Source organism: Lucilia sericata, unplaced genomic scaffold, assembly GCF_015586225.1.
Source record: "Lucilia sericata isolate MDLA Ls3-8-SP2 unplaced genomic scaffold, ASM1558622v1 Contig000211F_arrow, whole genome shotgun sequence".
In the NCBI taxonomy this organism is placed as follows: Eukaryota; Metazoa; Arthropoda; class Insecta; order Diptera; family Calliphoridae; genus Lucilia; species Lucilia sericata.
The window spans coordinates 208,898-235,722 of record NW_023994239.1 but is presented as its reverse complement, the minus strand read 5'-3'; the positions used below and the strand labels follow the sequence as shown (position 1 = coordinate 235,722).

Here is a 26,825-nt window from a genome sequence, read left to right as displayed (position 1 = left end):
TACTAATCATGGTTTTATTATTTACCGTTCGTTTCATGTGTCAGCTTTTTGGCAAAAAATTTGGATTTTTTCAAACTTTAAGCGACGAGCGGCATGTGTTAACTTCGTTTAATCGAGCTCAAATTTCGGCTATCTCAATCAGGGTTTAATATTTAGTTTTTAGTTTTATTTTTTTAAATGTCGACTAAACTGAAGAAAGTTCAAGTATTTATTTTTCCCTCACAAGCTAATTGAAGTCAGTCAACTGTGTCAACGCACTGCTGCAATAACTTGCAAGTGGTTTTGTTTTTCTTCAGCAGCCAAACACACAAGCAGCGACCATGTTAAGTTTTTCAACTCAGCCGAACTGAACACAACGACTGGACAGTAAAAACAGATTTGTGTGTGCTGCTTACGTATTGCTTAGTTCTTGGTTTCGTTTTCTTACTAAGGGACGTAAAAAAAACTGATAGTTTGACTGGTTAGTACAAATCAAGCCAACTGAACAATAAAACTTGATGGGTTGTTTGTTCAGTAAGACTTTGTTATTGTATGCAATTTGTTTTAGTATATTGTATGTTTTTGTGTTTAATGTTGACAAAAGTAAATAAAGTAATTGATAATTATTGCTAATAGAAATTGTTAATTAATTTAAAATTTATAAAATTATAAATTACTATACTTATAAATTTAGATATTTTCTTTAAATAAAAATTGATTTAAATTTAAGCATTTTGATGATTTTTTAGTGAGATTTTGCTATTGCATGTATGTATGTATATTAGGGTGGGTCGAAAATAGGCTTTTCGCTCGGATCAACATCTAATAGTGAAATTGTGTTGTATTTTAACGTCAAATGGAAGACTGTAAAATATTATTCAATTATTTTGAGGGTAAGAGCCCGCGCATCGCCGCCAAAGTTTGTAAATGCGTTTATATGGGAAAAATGGCACTTTTTGGAGTTTTTTCACAAAATGAGGCTTTAAGTATTAATTATTGCACCATTTTATAGCAAAATCGTAATGTCTACAAAATTGTCTTTCCAAAAAGATGGAAAAACTCAAAATTCGTTAAACAAATTTTGAGTTATTAAAATTTCCCCCGAGAATTTTGTGATTCTAAAGACATATAAAAGTAAATATAAGAAAATTTTTGTTAGTTTTGAAAAATTTTACAAAAAAATATTATGTTTATCTTTATAAGGTTCATAAAATTTTTGTTCAAATTGGATGACACTTACTCGCTTTAGTCTGTGGTCAAAAAAGGGACATTATTTTAACAGCATCTCCAAAACTCCATTTTCAAACTTTAAAAAATTTTGTTAAATGGATTATTAAAAATTAAAGTTTTCTATGCTGGATATTATAAAGAATATATAAGAATTAAACACAGAAAGAATGAGCTTAATACCTCTCATAGTTTTACCGTACCTGCGATGTGAATTTGAAGGATTTCGGGAAAAAGGCAATTTTTGCCAATAATTAAGTAAAAATTATATTATTACCAATTGTTGCTTAATTTTGATCAATTAAATTGCGATTATTATTACCGAGTCCATGAAAAATTATTTCTGATAAAATTTCCGAAATTAAAAATCATTAACCCTCTAAAAACCGTGGTCAAAATCAAGTTTTTGTATATTTAATGCAAAAAGCAAAATATTGGGTATTTAATTATGAATTGATTTTGAAAAACTACACGAAAATATATCCAGAAATCTAGGAATCAAATTTCTTCAAAAATTAACCCTCTGTCATACTTGGGGTCAATTCAAGACCGATTTTTAAACACTACAAAAAACACTTTTAAAAAGGAATTTTCTAAAATTAACTTTCTTAAAGATTTAATGGATTGAATTTGAATGTAGTAAAAATAACTTCTAAGAAGTTTCATCAATATCCATCAACAAATTAACAACATCATGCTCTTATTTCTTTAAGAACATAAAATTCAAAAATTTGATTTTGACACCGGTGTTTAGAGGGTTAATGATTTTTAGTTTCGAAAATTTGATTAGAACTAACTTTCCATGGACTCGGATATAAATAATCGCAATTTACTTGATCAAAATTAAGCAACAATTGGTAATAATACAATTTTTACTTAATTATTGGCAAAAATTGCCTTTTTCCCGAAATCCTTCAAATTCACATCGCAGGTACGGTAAAACTATGAGAGGTATTAAGCTCATTCTTTCTGTGTTTAATTCTTATATATATCCTTTATAATATCCAGCATAAAAAACTTTACTTTTTAATAATCCATTTAACAAAATTTTTTAAAGTTTGAAAATGGAGTTTTGGAGATGCTGTTAAAATAATGGCCCTTTTTTGACCACAGACTAAACCGAGTAAGCGTTATCCAATTTGAATAAAAATTCGTACTAGCACATTTATGAACCTTATAAAGATAAACATAATATTTTTTTGTAAAATTTTTCAAAACTAACAAAAAATTTCTTATATTTACTTTTATATGTCTTCAGAATCCCAAAATTATCGGGGGAAATTTTAATAACTCAAAACTTTTTTAACCAATTTTGAGTTTTTCCATCTTTTTGGAAAGACAATTTTGTAGACATTACGATTTTGCTATAAAATGGTGCAATAATTAATACTTAAAGCATCATTTTGTGAAAAAACTCCAAAAAGTGCCATTTTTCCCATATAAACGCATTTACAAACTTTGGCGGCGATGCTCGGGCTCTTACCCTCAAAAAAATTGAATAATATTTACAGTCTTCCATTTGACGTTAAAATACAACATAATTTCACTATTAGATGTTGATCCGAGCGAAAAGCCTATTTTCGACCCACCCTAATATACATACATACATACATACATACATACATACATATACATACATACATACATACATACATACATACATACATACATACATACATACATACATACATACATACATACAGACATACATACATACATACATACATACATACATACATACTACATACATACATACATACATACATACATACATACATACATACATACATACATACATACATACAATACATACATACATACATACATACATACATACATACATACATACATACATACATACATACATACATACATACATACATACAATAACAAAATCTCACTAAAAATCATCAAAATGCTTAAATTTAAATCAATTTTTATTTAAAGATAATATCTAAATTTATAAGTATAGTAATTTATAATTTTATAAATTTTAAATTAATTAACAATTTCTATTAGCAATAATTATCAATTACTTTGTTTACTTTTGTCAAATTTAAACACAAAAACATACAATATACTAAAACAAATTGCATACAATAACAAAGTCTTAATGAACAAACAACCCATCAAGTTTTATTGTTCAGTCGGCTTGATTTGTACTAACCAGTCAAACTATCAGTTTTTTTAACGTCCCTTAGTAAGAAAACGAAACCAAAAACTAAGCAATACGTAAGCAGCACACGCAAAACTGTTTTTACTGTTCAGTCGTTGTGTTCAGTTCGGCTGAGTTGAAAAACTTAACATAGCCGCTGCTTGTGTGTGTGGCTGCTGAAGAAAAACAAAACCACTTGCAAGTTATTGCAGCAATGTGTTGACACAGTTGATTGACTTCAGTTAGCTTGTAAGGGGAAATTTTAACGAGTTACTATTTTTTAAGCATGGTACTAAATTTAGTCAAATATTTAGTAATTTGCGACTGCAATTAGCAGTTTTTTGAAACCCTGATCTCAATATCCTTCGCCATGAGTAACTATATTGTCGTGATGCGAGGGCTTACGTACACATCGTGACTAATGCTTCGGTATATAGCCATGGGAAGTTATGGTTTAAAGAAGTGTATAACTAAAGGTTACTTATCTTGTCAAGATAGTGAGTGTGGTATGTGTTTTCCAATCCTACTTCCTTCTAACATGACATAGATGATACCCCTGCAGTACGACAAACTAGTTCGACAACGGTGATATTAACAGCCACTAAGAACTACAACTAGTGAATTTTCAACCCACTAGCAATGTTACTTACTGGTGAATTTAACATGGGGATGTCATTGAGAGTGGCCGATTGACACCTTATTCATAACATGTTTCCATTAAAAGAAACAAGTCAGAGTGCTATATTCGGCTGAGCCGAATCTTAAATACCCTCCACCAGCTACTTATACATATATTAATACTTTTCTAATTAATCAAATATTTGTAGAAATAAGTTTTCTCATGTCTTGAATAGAAAAAATACAAAGATTTAAACAGCTTAAATCTATTACAATTCCATGATTTATTGAACATTACAAACACCATTTTCTTTACATTTTTATAGCGCTTAGCGATATTTAGTAATTTGCATGTATGCATGTGTGTAAAAGATTTAAGGATTTTCAAAATAAATATATATAATTTTGTTCTACACAAATTGATAATGCAACTAGTTAAATACCGTTAAATCGCTTTTAGGGGCAGGACATAGTATGGGAGATATGACCAATTATAGACCGATCGTAAAAAATTCTTTAAGCAAAATTTCTGGTCATAAAAGCTATATTTCAGTCAAATTTTGTATCTATATCGTAATTTAGTAATAAGTAATGTGTGTTTAAGTGATTTTCTGAAGGGAACCTTGTATGGGACCGACCGCACCCATGTTATGAACCGATCGTGAAAAAATCTTGAAATAGAATTTTTGTATACAAAATAAATATTTGGGCCAAATTTTTTATCAATAGCTTTATTTGGTAATGCGTAATGTGCGTTTAAGAGATTTTCGTAAAAGGACCTTGTATGGGAGCTATGACCAATTATGTATATAAAGACAAAATTTCAAAATTCTGTATCTATATCATTATTTGGTAATGAATATTGTGCATTTAAGTGATTTTCTGGAGGGGACCTAGTATAAGAGCTATGACCAAATATGGACCGATCGTAAAACAATTTTATAGTTTAATTTATGTATATAAGAGCAATATTTTTGCTAAATGTATGGATATCAATATTTTGTAATGAGTTATGTGCGTTTAAGTGATTTTCGGGAGGGAACCTTGTATGGGAGCTATGACCAAAGTTGGACCGATCATGAAAAAATGTTCAAATAACATTTCTGTGTACAAAAATAGTATTTATGCCAAATGTTTTATGGGTATCACTATTTGATAATGAGTTATGTGCCTTTAAGTGTTTTTCTGAAAGGGATCTTGGGAGCTATGATCAATTATGGACCGATAGGAAAACAAATTCACAGTAATATTTGTCTGTATATGAGCAATGCTTGTGCTAAACTTTATATAAATATCTTAATTTAGTAATGAGTTATGTGCGTTTAAGTGATTTTCGGGAGAGGACCTTGTATGGGAGCTATGACCAATTATGGACCGATCGGAAAAAAAATCACAGTAATATTTTCGTGCATATGTGGATATCTTAATTTTGTAATGAGTTATGTGCATTTAAGTGATTTTCGGGAGGGGACCTTGTATGGGAGCTATGACCAATTATGGACCGCTCGGAGAAAAATTTCACAGTAATATTTTCGTGCATATGAGCAATACTTGTACCAAATTTTATGTGGATATCTTAATTTTGTAATGAGTTATGTGCGTTTAAGTGATTTTCGGGAGGGGACCTTGTATGGGATTATGGAACAAATTTCGTTAATTTCGTTAATTTTTGTTGCTTCGTGTTAACGTGATAATGTTTTATACAGACAGACAGACGGACGGACAGACGGACATAGCTAAATCGACTCAGAATTTCATAAGGTCCAAGAATATATATACTTTGTTGGGTCTCAGATGAATATTTCTTGGTGTTACACACGGAATGACAAAGTTATATATACCCTCTATCACCACTGATGGTGGTGGAGGGTATAAAAATGAATTCTGAAACTGGGGTTGAACTTGGGGTCTATCGTTTTGTAGTTAGAAGCTCTCACTACTGAGCTACTGATCTCTTGTTCATACAAAGCTCTAATTGTTGTTATGAATAACATGCAATTTTTGTAACAATTTTTGCATTTTCTGCTTCATTAAATGCAAACGGTCACTTTCAGCATTACATTTCGTCAGAAGTGTGCCATACGGTAACTTTTAGCATTACATGTGGCTGTCAAAGTGACATTTTTAAAACATATAATTTTTCTGGGATTTATTTTCATAAACTTCATGCGAAAAATTTATTTACCAGAGGTAACTCGTTAGTTGGATATGTGTTAATATAACTAGTGAAAGGTGTTCTGTTATTCGATCTGGCTCGCTCTTTGTGCAGTAATGGCTTTACCGTTAGACATAACGTTATATATGCACTTTTAAGGTCAAGGTGAGTGGTAGCAATGCCGAGGGCCTGGATGGCTTGCCAGTGCATAAAGAGGCTTGTTGCTAACAGCTCCCCTCTCCGTCAGGGCAAAGCGCGTTTGTAATTTAGTTGCCTAGTCCACGAACGCCGTCACTACGTGGATCGTCCATTTGTACGTGCATTCTCGTGGGATACAAAATAGAGAACCAAAATATGAAAACAAGGATGAGAGTAGGGACACGACGGAAGGGGTGGTCGACCTGTTAGGCAGAGACAATCCGGACGTCACGGTCTAAGATGGCAAAGACAGATTCTTCAAAGTTCTCGTCAAGGGTGAGGCTCCTTCTCAGAAGGCACCGACAAAGCGTCGCTAAATTCTAAGGAATGGTCCACACCCTGGAGACAACAGGAGGATGCTGACATCAACCATCAACCCTCTTCATCCAGCAAGAAGGTGAAAAAGTCAACCAGCCTGGATGTATGCCTTCAAGTGGCAGTCATTGATCGGAATGATCCAGATGTGAGGATCAGTACCGATTTCTAGCAATCAATTGAAGGTAGGCTGATTGATGAAATCGCCATCTTTGAGGGTAGTTCAGGGGATGTATCATTCAATGGCGCAGATTGGGTTAAGGGCGTGAAAGTTGTCAATAGTGGCAACAAGAACTCCTTGGTTTTCTTAAAATTTACAATTGACAAGTGTAGCGACATTGACCCAGCAGCAAAGCTTGAGGTGATACAGGCGTCCGAACTGCCACTACCGTCAATAGTGACAGTGTGGATTCCACCACCCGTTACAACGGCGCAAACCATACTGGGTGTATTGGCCAAACAGAATGGTAGACTTCTTACAGACCGGTTGAGACATGTGAACTCACTGGTATGTTAGGAGAATACTGGCAAGGACTTTCGATTCGCTGTGGATCGTAAGTTCTTAGAAGTCCTAGATGAGATGGGTGGGGTTGCCAAATTTGGTCTTGGCACCGTCAAATTCCGGTACCCGAAACATGACAGGACCAAAGAAGCTGCGATGGTGTAGATAAACCTGCATCATTGTCAGGCAGCTTCGGCCGATTTGGTAACTTTCCTCATCGATTCGCAGACGGACGTGGCCCTTATCCAGGAGCCTTGGATTAACAACAATAAGATTCTTGGTTTAAGGGTCAAAGGCTACACCTTAGTTGTCCCTGTTCTGAGGATAAGGTAAGGACTTGTATCCTAGCAAAGAATGAATTAGGTTTTTTAATTTCTCATTCTTTCCAGAGGGGTGATATAACCGTAATAAACAGAGAAGAAAAAGGTAAGCGTACGCTCACAATGGCTTCGGTGTAGATGCCGTATGAGGCGACTAACCAACCCCGCTCGGAGGTGCGTGAGCTGATGGCATATGCGGGAAGAAAGAATGCGATCCTTGTGATGGGCTGTGATGCTAATGCTCATCATTGCCAATGGGGCAGCAAGGACATCAACAAAAGAGGTGAGTAACTGTTTGACTTTATAACTGATAATAATCTCATCATCTGTAACAAGGGTGATACGCCGACGTTCAGAAACAAAGATAGGGAGGCAGTTATAGATCTAACTTTAATTAACCGTTCTCGTTAGGGATTGGAGGGTTGCAACGGATTGTTCATTTAAGGACCTTCACACTGGATTCTGTTTTGACTAGGACTGCACCTAGGAAAACAAAGTGGGGAGCCTTTGATGATAGGGTAAAGTATGGGTTGGCACAACAGGCCTTGCGGTATTTGTTGCCAACTGATTTAGAGAAGATTGTGAATAAGTTCACAGACTTACTTAAGGAAAGCTATGAGCTATCTTGTCCAGTTACTTTTCCCGGCAAGAGAGAGCAACCTAAGTGGTGGACCAAGGAACTTAGAATTCAAAGGTCGACTGTCAGGAAACTGCTCAATAGAGCCAAGCTTACATGTCAAGAAATTGACTGTGTTTCAATAAATACAAAGCTGATCTTAAAAGGGCTAAAAGGATTTCATGATCTCAGTACAGTGAATCCATTGACAATGTCAACGAGTTATCAAGGTTCCGACGGATATTATCCAAGGATCCAAAGGAGTGATAACTCATGGACTGAGTCTAACTCTGAGACCCTAGCTCTACTGATGGAAATACATTTTCCGGGTTGTCTTTCAACTGAGGATGTGGTTGACGACCAATGTGGACTTCCTAGTGAAGTGGATAGTCTGCACGCTTAGCAGCAGAATTATCAACTCAAACCTAGTGGATCATTGCATTAGGAGAGGGGTTACCAGGGGGACACCGCAGGGGAGGGGGGTCTTAACTCCTCTTCTGTGGCTACTAGCGGTTAACGGTATTCTAAGGCTTTTTGAATCTAAAGGTAGGAAGATCTTTGCCTATGCGGATGACGTGGTGCTACTGGTCAAGGGAAAATTTCTATACACGATCAGTGACATCATGGAAACTGCACTAGGTGAACTCTCGTTATGGGCGAAGGATAGGGGATTAGGAATAAATCCTGGGAAGACGGAACTTGTACTATTTACCAGAAGATACAAGGTAGAAAACTTCAGGCTGCCAAAGATAGATAGCGTCGAACTAAGTTTATCTAGGGAAGCTAAGTATTTAGGAACTTTCCTTGATAGCAAGCTGTCATGGAAGGAAAATACTCAGGAAAGAATGAAAAAGGGACTCATTGCCTACTATACATGCAAGAATTCTATAGGGAAGAATTGAGGTCTACAACCAGATATTATAAATTGGATTTAAACATCGGTTGTCAGGCCTATTCTAACTTATGGTTGCATTGTCTGGTGGGAGGCCTTGAGAAAGGATAGTTATAGAAAGATGATCAATAAAGCTCAAAGGTGTGCCTCTATTTGCATTACTGGTGCATTGAAAGCACTCTTCAAGCGGCCTTGGACATCATTCTATACCAGCCACCCATAGAGCATTTTGTAGCGGGCGTTGAGGCTAGGAATCTGCTAAGTCTTCGTTAGTTAAACCTTCGCATGGCGACCATAAGAAAATTCTGTACGAAGTAGGTCTACTTGATCAGGATTATGATATTACGATTGTGCACTTCGGGGAAACACCTCTAATATAATTTCCAACTAGCGATGATTGACTTGTATCCCATAGACTGTTTGGTGGGTGTGCAGTTTTACTGAAGGGTCCAAGATGGATACCGGCACGGGTGCCGGTGTCTATATCGCTGATATCAACATAAAACGGTCCTTCAGACTCCCTGACGAATGTAGTGTCTTCCAAGCAAAGATCCTTGCGATCTGGAAAGCGACGGAACTGATACGGAATCATGTCGATCCGGGGTCGGTTGTGACAATTTATGTTGATAGTCAAGCTGCTCTTGTTAGTATTATATTTATATTATTCAATGAAATAACTCTTTGGAACATCTGTAAATGCATTTGTAATACTACTATATTTGATGTTTAGTACTTAATATTGCACCTGTCTTTATAACGTATTTCATTGTATAATCACCATTTTCTTTTACTTCTTTAATAAAATTGATCTTAACAACAGGTTATGGGACCAGTCTCGCGGTTTCAAATTTTTTTAAAGTAAAGTACAAATTGTTGAAAATAAATTAACTTGTGCTTACACACCAGAGCAAAATGGTGTTGCCGAGAGGAAGAATCGAAGCTAGATGGAGATGGCCAGGTGTATGATGTATGACGCTGACATAGATATCACGTTTTGGGCTGAGGATGTCAACAATGCAAACTACATACAGAATTGTTTATTGTCAACTGCAATCAATGTGACACCATTTGAGTTATGGCCTCCAAGTTTGAGTCATGTTCGTATTTTTGGTGCTGTTGGATACGCGCACATAAACAAGCAAAAGCGTAGAAAATTGGTTTTTGTTTTCGTTTGTTGGACTGCAATACTAATAAGGATATTATTAGTCGTGATGTAAGGTTTTTGGAATCTAATGATTTTCTTTCCGTTGCTGCTTTGAAAGACGGTGGTAATTTAGATACCGAAATGGTAAATGTATATTTTTCGAAATTGAATGTGACGCCAAGCCATCGCAAAGTGAAGAGCTGGAAAATATTGATATTGTTAGCACAGATGATTTTCATGGATTTTCATCAGAGGATGAATTTTTATCGTAGTCAGATTCCGAAGTACAGAGTGACTTCAAGAACTTCTTCAAGATTAAACAAAGGCGTTCCCCCCAAGAAATACGGATATAAGACCTGTACTAGTGATGATCCAGTAAGTTATAATGAGGCTATATTAAAACCCGACAGTGAAAATTGGTTGCATGCCATGGAGGAGGAGATGAAAGCATTGCGACATAACAAAACGTGGGACTTGATGGAGCTTCCCCAAAACGGTAGATTAGCAGGCTGCAAATGGGTCTTCAAGACAAAACATAATGTCGATGGCGTGAAAAAGTATAGAGCAAGATTGGTAGCAAAATGGTATTCGCAGAAGTACGACGAGATTTTTGTACCAGCCATGAAACAGACGTCATTTCGAAGTCTATTGGCCATTGCAAGTAACACGAACACATAGACATTAAGACAGCGTTTTTATACGGTGAGTTGGACTCAGATATTTATATATTTCAACCGGAAGGTTTTGTTACTCCTGGGCAAAAAAGTCTTGTCTGCAAACTAAATCATAGTTTGTATGGTTTGAAACAGTCGGCCCGGTGTTGGAATCGTAGAACCAATCAGATATTAATTGATTCGGGATTCAGAAGGGGAAAGGCCGAATCTTGTTTGTATGATAAAGGTGATAGTGATTTAATAACATACATTTTGATTTACGTAGACGACATTATAATTGCCTCGAAATCGGATCTACAAATCAAGGACGTTGTATGAACTTAAAAATCAAATTTCGAAATTACCGATTTAGGCGATTTGAAGCTTTATCTGGGAATTGAAGTTAAACGTAATGCTTGTATATTTTACTTATCCCAAGAGCAGTATATAAACAGAGTTTTGAATGAATTTAATCTTCAAGATGCAAAGACGTCGTCTGTACCCATGGATCCCAGATATTTAAAGATGAACGAAAATGAGTTATTACCAGACAATAATTTATACGTATCGAATAATACACGTCCTAACATTGTTGTCGATGTGTCAATATTGCCACGCAAAATAAACAACCCAAATTACAAAATTGTGTGTGGGTTCTAAACCTGAATTGGGGCTTAAAGGTTTTGCAGACGCTGACTGGGCAGGTAATCCAAATTACCGCAAATCTATAAGTGGTTACATCTTTAAGCTTGGTGATGCTGTTATTAGCTATGCTAGTAGAAAGCAGTCAAATGTAACGTTATCGTATACTTAGGCTGAGTTCATAGTCCTTGCAAAAGCATCTCAAGAACTTTTGTGGATTATTCAACTAATGAATGAGTTTAGGATCGATTTGCCGAATCCTACAATTTCTGAGGACAACCAAGGAGCAAACACATATGTAGATGTGAAATATTAATTAATTTATTGAAATTGTTACTGGAATATTATATGAATTTGTTATTGAATTTCTATATTTTGAATTATTTGAATGTAATAAAAACAGCTCTCAGGGCATTGGCTTGTCACACAGTACATTCGCGCCTGCTTGTAGATTGCAGAAACGCCCTTAGGGACATTATGAGACTGTTTGTCATTAGATTGTGTTGGGTGCCGGGACACTGTAATGTGCATGGTAATGAGGTTGCGGACGAACTAGCTAGATTAGGTTCGAGCCTTGATATAGATGACAGAGAAAGGATGGTAAAACCACCCATTTGTAACTATTACAGGCTGATTTTCGAAAGAATCCGTGACATCATAAACCAGTCCTGGAATAGTAGATTGGATTGCAATGTATCAAAGACACTATGGCCAAATTTTGATATAGGAGCTACCAAAATACTCATAGGACTGGATAGACGCAGTCTAAGAATTCTGATAGGGATGCTTACGGGGCACTGCTCAGTTAGGGTCTTTGTCAGTAAGTGGGACAGTAATACCCCGGATTATTGTAGGTTATGCGAGGATGAGGAGGAAGTGTAGTCGATCGAGGATATATTTTGCCACTGTCCTAGCATACAGAGTCTCAGGCTGAATGGCGCAGTTTACTAGGTTTTGTCAAGGGCATTAGTCACTTCTTCGACTGGGCTTTATAGAGGGACGAAGATTTTCTCTCTTATCTCTTTATTCTTTGGGGTACAGACTTGTTAATTATATCTATCCTTTTTACCTTCCTCACTTTTTTTACTTCTTTGGGGTATAGACTTGTTAATTATAACTATTATTTTTACCTTATGTTTTTTTTTTTGTTTTTGTACTTGTGTTTTTATTTTGTTTTTCTGTTTTTGAATCCTCACGCCTTGAAGGGAATCACAATGGGACTTAAGGTCTCCGAGTGGAAATGCACCGTTTTTTATGGTGTATAACCCTTCTTAACCTAAACCTAAAGGGGAATCGTTATGTGGGGTTCAGACGAACAAGGATCCTACATCGACTTTTTGTGGTCACTCTAATGTATATATTCAGTATAAATAAAAACCAGTATAGAAAATTTTAATTTAAAAAAAAGTTAGAAAATGAATTTGAAGATGCAGTTTAAAATAATGCCCCTAATTTGGCTAAAAAGAGTAAGCGTTATCCAATTTAAACACAAATCGTATCATCACATTTATAAATTTATGTTTCTTTTGTTTTTTTTTTTACTTTCTATAACTTATTCAATTCTACACAGGTTTTTAATAGAAATAAATACCTTGCGTTTAGATAGCACATAAAGAAAATCTTTTTTTGGTGACATCATAGTATCCTGTAATATTTGGTTTCCAGGATCTACCATTATTTCTTCATATTCTCCAGGATTATGTCCAGATATTAAAACCTTTTTTATTTGTCCCTTGTCTGTGCCGAGAAACGCTAAGGAATGTGGTCCAGTGGTAGTTGCTGTTACAGATGTTATGGAAACATTATCAAAGTGAAATAATGCATTCGAAGTAATTGGAGAAACACCACTTATTTTCAGTCCAACATTACAAAAGCTATACACATTGCCAGTAGTCTTAAAATAAAAAATCAATAAATGCAGACTTTGTTAATAATAAAGAAAGAAAAATAAAAAAATAAACTTACCCCTGGACAGCGGCCATCATCAATGGTACCTGATATATAACCCAAATTACGGTCCTTTATTGTACCATTAAAACAAAGATGAATATTTTCGTTGAATACTTCCTCTATTTCTTTGAGACTATAAATACACATAGCAGATTTATCTTCCGGCTGATTTGTAATTTCTTTAGATGGTGAAAATATGGCAACCAAAACATGATCGCCTTTTTTGATACCCATTTGCTGAGCCAACTTTTGACCAGCTTCAGTTATTTTAGCATCTCGTAATATATTATAATCAACTTTATTGTGAGTCGCTAAACATTGTATAGTTATTTCTGTATAACTGTCATAGTTGGAGTCCGTAATACAGATCCGCGCCAAGCGTGTAACATATCCTGCCTCTTCAGCTAAGTGGGAACGCTTCTGTACTATAGTGAAATATGCATACTCTGATGAATTAAACCCATAAACATAGTCGACCAGAAAATGATCTCTGTATTTAACATCTATATTTATAATAGATTGTTTGATTTCAAATTCGGCGTAATTCAAATCTTCCAAACGTCTCGACGATATTGCAGGCACATCATGTCTATAATCGCCAACATTAGTAAATGTTGTACCGACATACAAAATGTCTTCTTTTTTCCAGGAATACTTTGCTGGGCCGACAAAGGCATAAGTCGAGGCAAATTCATCATTAGCCGCTAAAGGGATATCGATAAAACGCGAATTTTTTGGAAAACGTGCTAAATTATATATATCACAGGCACCCTGACGCACACTACCACATGCTATTAATATACCATCCCCTTGAGAATAACTAACAATCAGAATTTTATTGTGATTATTTACAAGCGAAGTCTCGACATCTTCCGAACAACCGCTGGCATGGCACTGAGGAGAATCATTTTTTGGACCAGTTAAAGCTTGAGATAATACTCTTAGATTTTCATTTAATTGTAAAATTTTGTTTGTTGCGCCCGCATAAAAAACATTACGTTTATAATCGTACGCTAAATGTGTGAGATAATTTTGTAAACTACCATTTGCATTTGTAGAAGATGAAGATCCAACTGAAGAAGTCGTTGTTGAAAAATTTCCACTACTTGAAGTAACTGTTGAGGAGTCGGGCAATCCATCAGCCGTAGTAACGGCTTGTTCATCCGCATGACCAACAGATATCTGAGGGAGGGTAAATTGGGCCACTATTTCGCCAGATGAAAATACTTGAGTTTGTGTAGAATTAAAATTTCTATTATTTATAAGTTGTGCTGCTAAACACTCGATTACTACTCCATGTGTTGAAGACCAAAATATCAGCCAATTCACTCCGTAAAGGAGTAATCTAATGGCTAAACCAATTAAAGGCTTTCGTTTCCTGTGACATCCTTTCAGATTACAACGTTCTGAACTCGATTTGTGTTTACAGCAATTCGTATTTTCAAATGTCATATTTCTAAATAATTCCTTATGTACATATATAAATTAAAAGTTATACGCTTAATATTATATATATGTATAATAAAATGCATATATGTATATACAATACTTCTTGAAAAGTTTTATTATTGCTTCGCAAACACTCCCTTTTTAATAATGGTAATGATGTAGCGATATAATTTCCTTATGAAATCGCATATAGAAATCAATGAGTTATTTTCAAATACTATTCAATTAATTCATTATTACTTAGTGTTTTGAATTTTTGTCGTGGCAGTAAAACGATTTAATAGTTTCGAGTATAAATTCAGTCTTTGCTTTTTGTAAAGGGTATATGGGAGGTGTAGAATAAAATTGGCCACATTTTTGTGTCAACACTTAAGGTGAACATTTAGGGCAAATCGGCACAATGAAAAATCCATATCCTAAAATTAAAATAAATAAAATTATTGATATTTAGTTTGTCAAGTTTGAATACTTAATGCGTATGTTGAAACTGTTTTTTTTTTTTTTTTTTTTTCAAAAAAGAAGAATTAATCCCACTTTACAATTTCTAAATTGTTTTGATTTCACTGTTATTCATATACAGTAAATCAACTAAGTTTTTTGCCTACCTTTTCTTAAGAGAATTTTTATTTTTGTCATAAATAAAATTCGAAAAAATTTGTAATAGTAAATTTATTTTTTCCAATTAAAAATACAGATTGTGTAAAATGGAAAACCAAGAAAAAATATTAAAATACAAATTTTGGTACATTTGTTGTTGCATTTTATTATTTTTCATCAGAATTAGCAGGTCAATAAAGTATTTTGCATTTTTAGAATTCCAGTTAATTTCGTCGGGGTTTTTTTTTTATTTATTTTCATTTTGTTTAAACGAGCCCTAAAGGGCCATATATGATTAATATATTATAATTGGTAATGTATGTACAACTATGTATAATATAATTATATACATTTATATATATGAGTTTACAATTTTATAAATTCTTTATGCTGGAAATTAGCTACATAAAATTCTCCAAGTATTTCTTTTTAATAACTGGAATGGAAAGATTGAAATTATTTAATTCAATGGGAAGCGAATTCCATAACCTTGATGTTCTTATTAAAAATGATCTCTCAAATGAGGAATTTGATATTCGGGGCAGTAATACATGAGGATTTCGCGTAGACTACGATAAATTAAAGCATTTAAAAAGAGCCTCTGGTGATTTATCTTTCATTATGCGATACATTATTGTCAAATTATGTACATTAATAAAATTTCTAAATGAGCAGGATAAAAATCGCGTTGCATAACCGGATACACGATCTCTTATATTAAGCCTAAATACGTATCTTATTATTCGATTAAATACAAGCTGGAGACTCCTAATTTGACTTCCAGTTGTTCCACTGTATATCTCTAAACAACACCGAATATGTGTCATTAGAAGTGATTGGGCTAGATTGATTCTTACCCGTAGTGGTAAGTGACAATCTAAATTATATAAAGTACGCAATACACAAAAGACTTTAGCAGAAACGTCCGATATATGGTGCCCAAAATTTAAGCAACTGTCTAATGTTACACCCAAGCACTTCATTGTGTCAACAAAGTCAACATTAATTCCATTAAAAGTAATATTTATATGTTTCAAATTATTTTTAAATTACTTTTTGAAATTTTTTGTTTCATTGTTAAAATGACTCGTGTTAAGTATTATTCAATTGCAATGTGCAAAAATCATATTCTCATAGCGTGAAACTATGAAGTTATTTGCGTTATAAAGGAAAATAATGAGGCCATTCCAATATAAAAAATAGTTTAGATTTTTAGAACAAGTGTAAATCAATGAAATACAATTATCAGGTGTTTAATCAATTGAAAGTTTCCGAGTATTTTTTTATTTAATAGATATACATAAGTATATAATTACATATTTTATAGCAATACAGTTTTGTGGAAAAAAAATAAGAGCTGAGCATACATATGTATATATCTATAACAGGCATAACATAACCGTTGTGAGCCTGATTGGCAATATAAAGCTAATTTCGATAAACAATAAATTTTATATATATTTTTTATAGTAAATATGTATACACTCCTCGCCACTTGAATAGCACATATATGATTTTTTTTTCAAAGCTTATATTTTGGGACCAGGAATTTCTGATAACTTATTATTTATTTTATTTTATTTATAACATTGTAATCATAATGAATTATGAATACAAAAAATTGTTTTTTACATATATTCTAACAACTATGGCTTTTGACCTAATAGTTTTTAAATGAGAATAGTAAGATTACTTTTTTTATATTTTCTATATTTACAGGTTTTAGGAGATCTACTAAGCAGATTTTTCTAAAAAGACATATTTGAGTTTGTTTTAAAAAATTACAGGAGAAAATTAAATGTTCTGTGTTTAGAATTGATGTATTCCAAAAATGGCAATGGTTGTGGTTAGAGTTGTTAAATAAATGTTGTTCAGTTAATCGGTATGTCCTAATCTTAATTTAATATATTTTTGCAGATCCATTTTTTTTTTTTGCTTCATTCGGATATATTGGTGGAGTTTTATCTGGATTGAAAGTTTTGTAAACATGTTGGTAGTTGGCCCATTCTTCAATTTTGGTGTTGGCCCATTCTTCAATGAATGTTGATATTGACTTTTTGATATCGTACTTATTTGTTGCGGAATATGAAAATATTGGAGCGGAAGAAGCAAATTTTGCTGCTTCGTCAGCTAATAAGTTTCCTTTAACACCAGAGTGGCCCGGAATCCACATTTATTTAGTGGGGTATTTTATTAAAATATCTCTTATTTTGAAGATTGTTGTATTTTTGTTTTTTAAGTTTTGGGTGGCAGCTATGGCAGATTTTGAGTCTGAACAAATAATGTATTTGCCTTGGAGATTTTTATATTTATTGAGGGTATAATAAATAGCAGTTGATTCTGCAGTAAAAATTGAGCATTCAAGGCTTAAACTAGCAAGGAATTCGACCTTTAGTGTTTTATATGTTACTGCAAATGTTGTAGAATAGTCTGTTTTTACCCATCTGTATACAAAAGGTTCCAAATTTTGTTTTTGTATATTGTAGAAATTTCATTAAAAAGTGAAAAGTATATAGAATTAGATGTAGATTCTTTAGGTAGGGTCATAAGATCTGTAATAAAACTATCCTTTTTCAATTTCCATGGTGGTTCAGTGGGAGTATAAGCTTTTTGCTGTTTTAAGTTCAAACCAATATCGGAAGCGAATTTAAGTGAGTTGTGGATCGTTGAAGGAAAGCGCATTGGGAGTTTCGATAGCAGATTTGATAATCGACAAATAAGGTTTTGTTCTGATGGAAATATAATTTTAATTATTAAATTTGTTGTGAGCGTTGTATATCTTTGGACAATTGTGTGTAAACCGGCTTCAGCAAATAAATTCTTAATAGGAGTAGTTTTTATAGCGCCAAGGGCAATTCTTATGGATTGGTGATAGATTGTTTCGATTTTTCTTAATTGTGTGTTTGGAGCTTTACCGTAGATTGTTAGACCATATTCTATAGTTGACAGGATTACACTGCGAATAATATTTATTAATGTATTGGGATGAGCGTTGCCAATTTTACCAGCTATGCATTTTAATATGTTAATTCGTTTTGATAACGTTTTTTTAATATGATCTAAATGAGAAGACCAGGTGAAATTGCTATTGAAAATTAAGCCAAGAATTTTCAAGGATTCTGTCTTATTAATTTGATTTCCTTGGATGACAATGTTGGTAGAATTACATGATCTTTTTTGCATACGTGTAAATATTTAGTCGTCTCGAATGAGATTTTAGCACCAGTAATGTTGCACCATTCAGTTATAGGAATGAATAAAGAGTTTATTTCCTGTTGAATATTCGAGTTTAGCTTGTGCTTATACATTATATATAAATCATCCGCATATATTATATGTTTGAAAAATTATTGGTTATAATTTTGTTCAGTTTGTTAGTGGCGATTTGAAAGAGTATCACAGATAGTGGGGATCCTTGAGGAATACCATTATAGAGGTTTTCTATAGATAAAAAGCAATTGTTTACTTTAACTTTTATCTTTCTATTAGATAGAAAAGTGTAAATAAAATTGATGATTTTCTTACCAAATTTCCATTCCTTGAGCTGTGAAATGATTTTTTTAAAATAAACTGATATGATGGATATGTGACTGTGATGTGAAAGCGCAGAAGCAGTTAAATGGTCAATATAAGTTAAAGCATCGATGGTTCCTTTATTTGGTTTAAACGCAACTTGATTAATGCTAAGACGTTTTTTTTACAAGAAACCATGTAATTCTAGTTGATACTATTTTTTCGAGTAATTTCGACACACAAGGTATAAGCGATATTGGTCGAAAAATTAGGTTGTATAGATCAAGTAATTTAGATAGTGTTTTATTAGGCAATTGCTTTAACAATGGGTATGAAATCTTGTCGAATCCTGGTGTTTTACCTTTTAATGTAAATAAAGTTGTTTTAATTTCAAACATTGTTATCTTCTAAGATCTTTCATTAATTATCTAGCTGATAGTTAATGTGGATATTGGTGCTTTGTTTTCTGCGTTCAAATTCATTTTCAAAGTTGACATCACTTGATTGATGAGACCAAGTTTTAGCAAAAAGGTTTGCGATGTCAATTGGATTTGACATAATTTCATTGTTGTGATCAACATAACGGATTTTATTATTTGTATTTGCTCCACTTAGTTTACGTATATTTTAGAAATGGGGTAAGTTGGATTAATTTGTTTAGTGAAAGTCGCAAAGGAAGCTCGCTTAGCTTGTTTACATTTATATTTAAAAAGGGCATTAGCTTTTTTATAGGATAGTCTGTTATCCATAGGAGGATGTCGTTTGAAATAATTAAATAGACGTTGTTTGGATTCCCGCAAGGCTTTGAGTTCATCTGACCACCAGTATGTATATCTGTGTTTCTTATTTTTAAAAATTGGTATGGAAAAGTTAGCAGCAGATCTAATTGTTCTTTGTAACCATGCAGCTTCTTTATTAATGTTGGAGGAAAGATTTCTGGTAGCAATATTTTCCAGGTAATTTTGGTATTTATACCAATTAGCTTTTCCAATATTGAAGAGTGTTTCATTACAGTTGGGGTGTTGACGATTTGGTTGTTGGTAAGTAATATGAATCGGGAAATGATCGCTACCATGTAGATTGGAATTTACTTTCCATAGCATGTGTGGTGATAAATCCGGTGATACAAAAGAGAGATCAACGTGTGTGAACGTGGATCTAGTAGAGAAATGAGTAGGGCTACCGTCATTTAATAATATAATATTGGAACTAGTGAGCAGGAGAACCCCACAACAACAGCAGGAGAACCCCACAACAACAACAACAACATTTTTAAAGAACAGAGCTGCGCCTCCGCTTTTGTTTGAAGTAGAGTTAGATATCGAAGCTTTATTCCATTTAAGTCTATGGGATTACACCCGTGGTGGGTTTCCTGAAGAGCTATTATATCAGGAGAATTGTTTTGAATTCAAATTTGTAATTCATGTAAATTATTGTAGAAAAAATTAATATTCCACTGTATGATTTGAATAGCCATATTGTATATTCAATAATATATTTAGATCTCCATATCGGAGACCAGAAGTGGACTCTTCATCACTTCTGGTCTCCTATCAGTAATTTTACATGGATTATATGAATTTTGCATAGGTAAAGATCTAGTTTTTGATAAATTAGTTAATCTTTCGGATGAATTATCTCTCGAAGGTTTAACTTTAATTGGTTTTGTTGGAAGGTATTCAGGGATGTTGTGGAATCTGATTGAGGTCAGAATCAGAATTGAGATCGACAAAAAGTTAGTATTGGTGTCACAGAAACATATGTTATCGGTTTTATGTTCGAATCAGAAATATTGTCAGAATTTCGTGTAACAGAATCTGTTTTTATTGAATTTTAGTCAGAAATAATCTGATCAGTTGGCAGGTTTCAGATTTTTATTTTGTTTGTTTTGTTTTATATGTTAAAAATGGAATTGGGACAGAATGTAAGCTAAATTATTTTTTGTAAATATAAAAGACAAAGTTGTTTTTTTTCCATTTTTTTATTTATAACACAAATAGGATAAAGCATAGAAATAGCTCGGAAAAGAACTTATTCCTTAACTATATTGTGAGTTTCAATGATGTTCAAAAACATTCTAAAAGCTTTTTAATCAGACGAAATAAATCAATAAATCCTTAAAGTTGTTAAATTTTAATAAACCATTGCGACATACGCTGATTCCTTAATATTTTAGTTTCACTTTTTCACTATTTGTTTCCTCCATCATTAAAAATAAACAAAACATTAATTAAACACGCAGCGCCTTGATTGAAGGAAAATCTACAGTATGGGTTTATTTTTTTTTTTTTTTGTTTTTATATTTTGCAAAAATGTATAAAAAAAAAATATTTAGAATTAAACAAAACAGAACATCTGATTCGAATATGGGTTTTGTTAATTTTTTAATTAAAGGAAAATCAAGTCGATTCTTGACACCAATTCAAATCAGAATCGATTCTGATAAATGACAATTCTGACTTGGATTCTGCAACAACCCTGATTGTTGTCTTTTTGTTATTATTTTGGTTTGATGTAGTTGGTGCTTGTGTTTGATGTTGGTTTGTAGATGTTGTAGGTTTGACATTAGTACGATTTAAGATTGTGTCAATATTTGTATGAAGGTTTTTTTTTCAATGTTTCTTGTGCTTTTGTTAGATCGATTTGAGTTATTTTTCAGTGCTGGTGTTTGTTTTTGTTAAATTGATTCTGCTGAGGAATTTGTGTTAACGGGTATGTTTGAATTTGTTGTTTTTAATTTATTTTTTCTTTCTTCAATAACTTTATTTAAGTCCTCTGTTGGAATGTCGTATGGCTGTGTGTTATTTATTTGTTGTGAAGCTTCTTTGTAAGAGCAATTATTCAGTGGTGTAGGATCATGTATGGCTGCGGCACAGATGTCACAGTTTTCAATTCCATTACAAAACTTTCTGGTATGACCCAATTTGAGACATTTCATACATTGGATAGGGTTTGGAATATAAGGTTCCACTTTGCAATTAAAAAATCCTATTTTTTGATTTCATTTGGTAGTTTATAAAGATTAAAGTTTAGTATATGTAGGGAAGTGTTATTGACATTGTTATCAATAAATTTTGTTATTTTTTTGCATTCGACGACACCTTGATCTTTTAAACCATCTACCATTTCATCTTCCTTTAAATTTTTTAGGGTTGGTGCAAAAATCACTCCTTTAAAAATATTAAGCGTAGGATGTAAAAAAGTTTCAATTTGACAGACAACAGGTAGGTTTGTAGTTTTTAAAAATTTGTTTGTTTGGGCTTCATTTTTAGTGAGTATTAGCAGATTTCCATCTTTGGTAAAAGTAGTTTTTTGGGGTGACTCACTGGATATACCCACCAAAGCCTTTGAGACAAGAAATATATTATATGACTGGATTGGTTTTTCAGATATTTTACTTTTTAATACTATGAATTTTGGGCATTGTTGTTTAGATACGTTGTTGCTTTTTTCTCCTATTTTGGGGAAATCTATAGTGTTGTTAAGGTTAATCTGATGATTGTTAATTTTTTCGCGTTTTGGTGATGGTGTTCTTTTTTGTTTATCCGGGTCCAATATTGAAAAAGGATTTCCTCCCGAGGAGGACGCCATGTTTACTACAATTTATATCCGAATAATATATAAAATTCGCGAACAGTAAAAGTGTAAAGGGACAAATTTAAATGTATGAGATAATCAGATGAAAGTTTTACGTTTTACTAAAGGTTATTAAAGCAAGCGAGAGTATTTAAGTCAACCGTATTCAATGAGAACTTGATGTCAACTGTCTGGAAACTTATTTTTCTTATACTAATATTAATACTTATTTTAATATTTTTTGTTCTGAATAAAATGTGATATGAATGAATGTCATATCTGTGATATTTGATTTTTTATAATTTTTTTTGTAAATTAACCGAAAAAAGGTACTGTTAAAAATTCGCCACTTGAATAGAACATCCCCCAGAAAAAGTGATTTTATAGCAACCTTTGTAATTAAAACTTATTGATTTATATTATTTACAACGACATAGATTAAGCTAAGCTATTTTAGTAATGTGTTGAACCTCCTTGGTTGACTAAAACTTCACAAATCCTGTTTGGAAGTGATTCATATAGCTTGGCCAAGTAATTCAGTTGCACTGAGCTCCAGACTTGTTTAATTGCATAGATTTGTTCAGGAATTGTTGAATACTGTTTTCCAGACTCATAAACTTTTCGGGCAACCCATTTCCACAAGTTTTTTATAATATTTAAGTCTGGTAAATATGGAGGCCAGCTTTACAATTTAACATTTTGGAACTCTATATAAGATTTTACGATCCGGGCAGTGTGGATCGGGGCGTTATCTTGTTGTAGGATCCAAGGGCTAGGTCCATATAGGTAATTTTTATTCTTGATCTAAAAACTTATGCTCGAAGGTGTCATAATAGGAAATTGATCCCCATACCATGACGCCACCAACATTGGGTTCCTAATTTATTTCGCCCATGTAGAAGCTATAGCCATTTTTGCAGTTCCTAATTGTTTGCAAATGTTTCTTATAAGATAAATTATAGTTGAGATCCATCCCTAAGTATCTGTAACTGTTAGCAATTTGTTAACAAAGTTCCATTTTAAATTATTAGATATTCTTGAACCACGACGAAATACAAGGACTTTCCCCGACAGCCGGTTCTACGTACCGGAATGACCCGAAATAATCGGCCAAGGGCTATCAACCCCAGTAACAACTACACAATTTTTAACAACGGAGCAACATCTTCCGGTATTGCTGCTTCGTATCTTGCTGGTCCACGCCGGAATCGAAATAAATCCCGGACCATGATTGTGTACAGTTTGCCAGAACCAGTTGCACTATATGTTCACCCAATTAAGGTGCAACGCTTGTTTGGGCTGGTGTCACCTCAGGAACTGCTCTGGACTAAACCATCATCGGGAGTGGTCGGAGACTTTTGTCGCCCCATGCTGCCAACAACAGCGACGAAATTCAATGGCATCATCGACATCGTCGTCGCCTCTGAATAGGGGTGCCAGACGTACTGTTTTTAACAGTACATGTACTGTTTTATTCACAACACCCATATCAGTAAGCAAATGTACTGTTTTTATACCCTACACCACTTTAGTGGGGAGGGTATATTGGATTTGTGCTGATGTTTGTAACATACAAAAATATTCGTCTTAGACCCACCTTAAAGTATACCAATCGGCTAAGAATCGTTTTCTGAGTCGATTAAGCTATGTCATAAAGATCGGGCCCCATCTGACCCTAGTTCCCATACAAAGTCCCATCAGAAAATTACTTGAATGTCCCAAATTAACTTAATAAACACATATCGCGATGAAATTCAGTAAATAAAATATTATTTAAATATAAATATATTCACAAAATTTTATCGGGCTTGGTCCATATTTGCCCCTAGCCCCCATATAAAGCCTCTTTCAGAAAATTAGTTTTTTTTCCATAAATTGCTTAAATGTATCGGAACAAGGGAATATTGAAGATAAATGCTTTAGTATACCAATCGCCTAAGAATCGTTTTCTGAGTCGATTAAGCTATGTCATAAAGATCGGGCCCCATCTGACCCTAGCTCCCATACAAAGTCCCATCAGAAAATTACTTGAATGTCCCAAATTAACTTAATAAACACATATCGCGATGAAATTCAGTAAATAAAATATTATTTAAATATAAATATATTCACAAAATTTTATCGGGCTTGGTCCATATTTGCCCCTAGCCCCCATATAAAGCCTCTTTCAGAAAATTAGTTTTTCTTCCATAAATTGCTTAAATGTATCGGAACAAGGGAATATTGAAGATAAATGCTTTATTATGAAAAATAAATCACATTTAATATTCATAACTGGTGTAGGGTATCATATGGTCGGCCACGCCCGACTATACTTTCTTACTTGTTTACCATTTGTACTGTTTTTTAAAAGCTTTTTTATGCAACAATAAAAACATGTCTCCATTGTAAATATTTTAGATCAAAAAATGTAGTTCTGTGTAAAAAAAACCGAAGATGTTATGAAACGAGCACATCGCTTTTATTGTTTAAATGTATTCATATTTTCAGAGCAAACAGAATCATTTTTGTCCAAAATGTATAAAAAAGTTGAAGATATTTTAAAATGCATATTAAAATTTTCAAGTTACATATTTATTACTTTAAGTTACTAGTATAAGTATGCAGTGTATATTTGAAAAATTTCCCTTTTAGAAATGGATAATAAAACAAGTAAGAGTGTTATATTCGGCCATGCTGAATCTTATATACCCACCATCAAATGATTGCCGAAAAGAAATGCTTCGTTATAAATAAAAATTATAATTTATTAGATCTATGTTGAATTTTATCATCATATCGATATATGAAACATCAGGGTAATATTTGGAAGAGGGCATTAACAGTAATGCCAGTTAATGCTGTTTTCCGGTCCACTTGAATGGGGGCTATCCGAAAGCGTAGACCGATATCGCCCATTTTCAATACCAAACATACCTTATCTGTTCGGCCTTTATCAACAGACAGACGGACGGACAGACATGGCCAAATCGTCTTAGAATTGAGTAAGGACCCATAATATCAGGCCTGTCACAGAATTCCATTCTGTGGAATTATAACTTGTAAATCGATAAAAACTGAAAAAATAATAACTTTAAACTATTGTCAAATCCACGTTGAAAATGTGAAGTGGTTTCATTCTGAAAAAGTTGTAATTTTCCTTTTTTGAAAAAGAAAATTAGAGAAGACAATTCCACTTTCGTTCGGAATGAAATTCTGTGACAGACCTGTATAAATACGTTTGTGGGAATATACAGTGGTGGCCACGATTTTAGCACACTTGGTATATGTTCTTAACTTTTTTAACAAATTTAAATTTGTATTTAAGTATGTAGATTTGTATATTTTATTTATGTGTAATAGTATTTTAATAGTATTTATATATTAAATTTAAATTTGTATTTAAGTATGTAGATTTGTATATTTTATTTATGTGTAATAGTATTTATATATGTATATATTTTTTATATGATCTCAGGCGTTATTTGCTGTGTAATATCAATATTTTGGCCTTTGTAGAATAATTGTGGATTTTGATAACATCATTGCATACTCCTGGATATAATCTTCACCAGAACCCTCTAGAAATTTCATTTCATTTTGGGGATTTCTGCTTTTATTCGTTGGTCCATATCATTTTATATGTTCTCTAATGAATTGGAATCGAGAAATTATACTGGGCACTGCAAACATGTTAATCCCGCACGATTTCAAGTACATAGCTCATCTTAGCAATTTTAGCATATTTACGGTCGTTATCGACCAAAAAATGCTATTTAACTGAACGTTTGTATTTAATAGCCTATTTTGATAGTCATACGAATCCATTTCTGCTTTAGATTTATCTGCATGATTGGAGGATACTAGTTGAAGTATAATAGGATCAAATTTGATGGAAAAATGTATTTATGCTGTACTCAAAACATGCAGTAGCAACCAAAGTGTACATTTAAGTCCATAAAATACAATGAGTGAAATTAGACAAATTCGGTTGCGTTTTCAGGGCGTAGCGGAGGTTCTATACGCATGGTGGATGCACAAATTGATCAGTATGACTATCAAAATATAGTCTAAAATATTTTAGTAAAAAAAATTAAACTACAAAAGTTTAGTTAAATGGCGTTTTTTGGTCCACATCGACCCAAAATATTTTAAAAGTACAGAGAGGAGCTTCTTGGAAGCAAGCGGGATTGACATGTTTGCAGTGCTCAATAATAATAATAATTTCTAGATCCCATCCAATAGAAAACATATGAAAGATATGGAGCAACAAATAAAAACAGAATTTTGCCAATTTATGGGCTGAAAGTTAAAATTTATGTCATGAAATTTCTAGTGGGTTCTG

The 26,825-nt window shown here is 33.2% G+C and overlaps 1 protein-coding gene across 1 annotated transcript in view; it reads right to left on the bottom strand.

The window, feature by feature from the left end:
• Positions 1-26,825, bottom strand: part of LOC119602155 (plexin-B) — a 327,104-nt gene that overhangs the window by 253,468 nt on the left and 46,811 nt on the right. The window contains exons 2-3 of the mRNA XM_037953517.1: positions 13,382-15,231; positions 13,008-13,310 (exon numbers count right to left, since the gene is read on the bottom strand). Coding sequence (XP_037809445.1) covers positions 13,008-13,310; positions 13,382-14,818 — 1,740 coding nt within the window. The 5' untranslated portion in view covers positions 14,819-15,231. The remainder of the gene's footprint in view (positions 1-13,007; positions 13,311-13,381; positions 15,232-26,825) is intronic.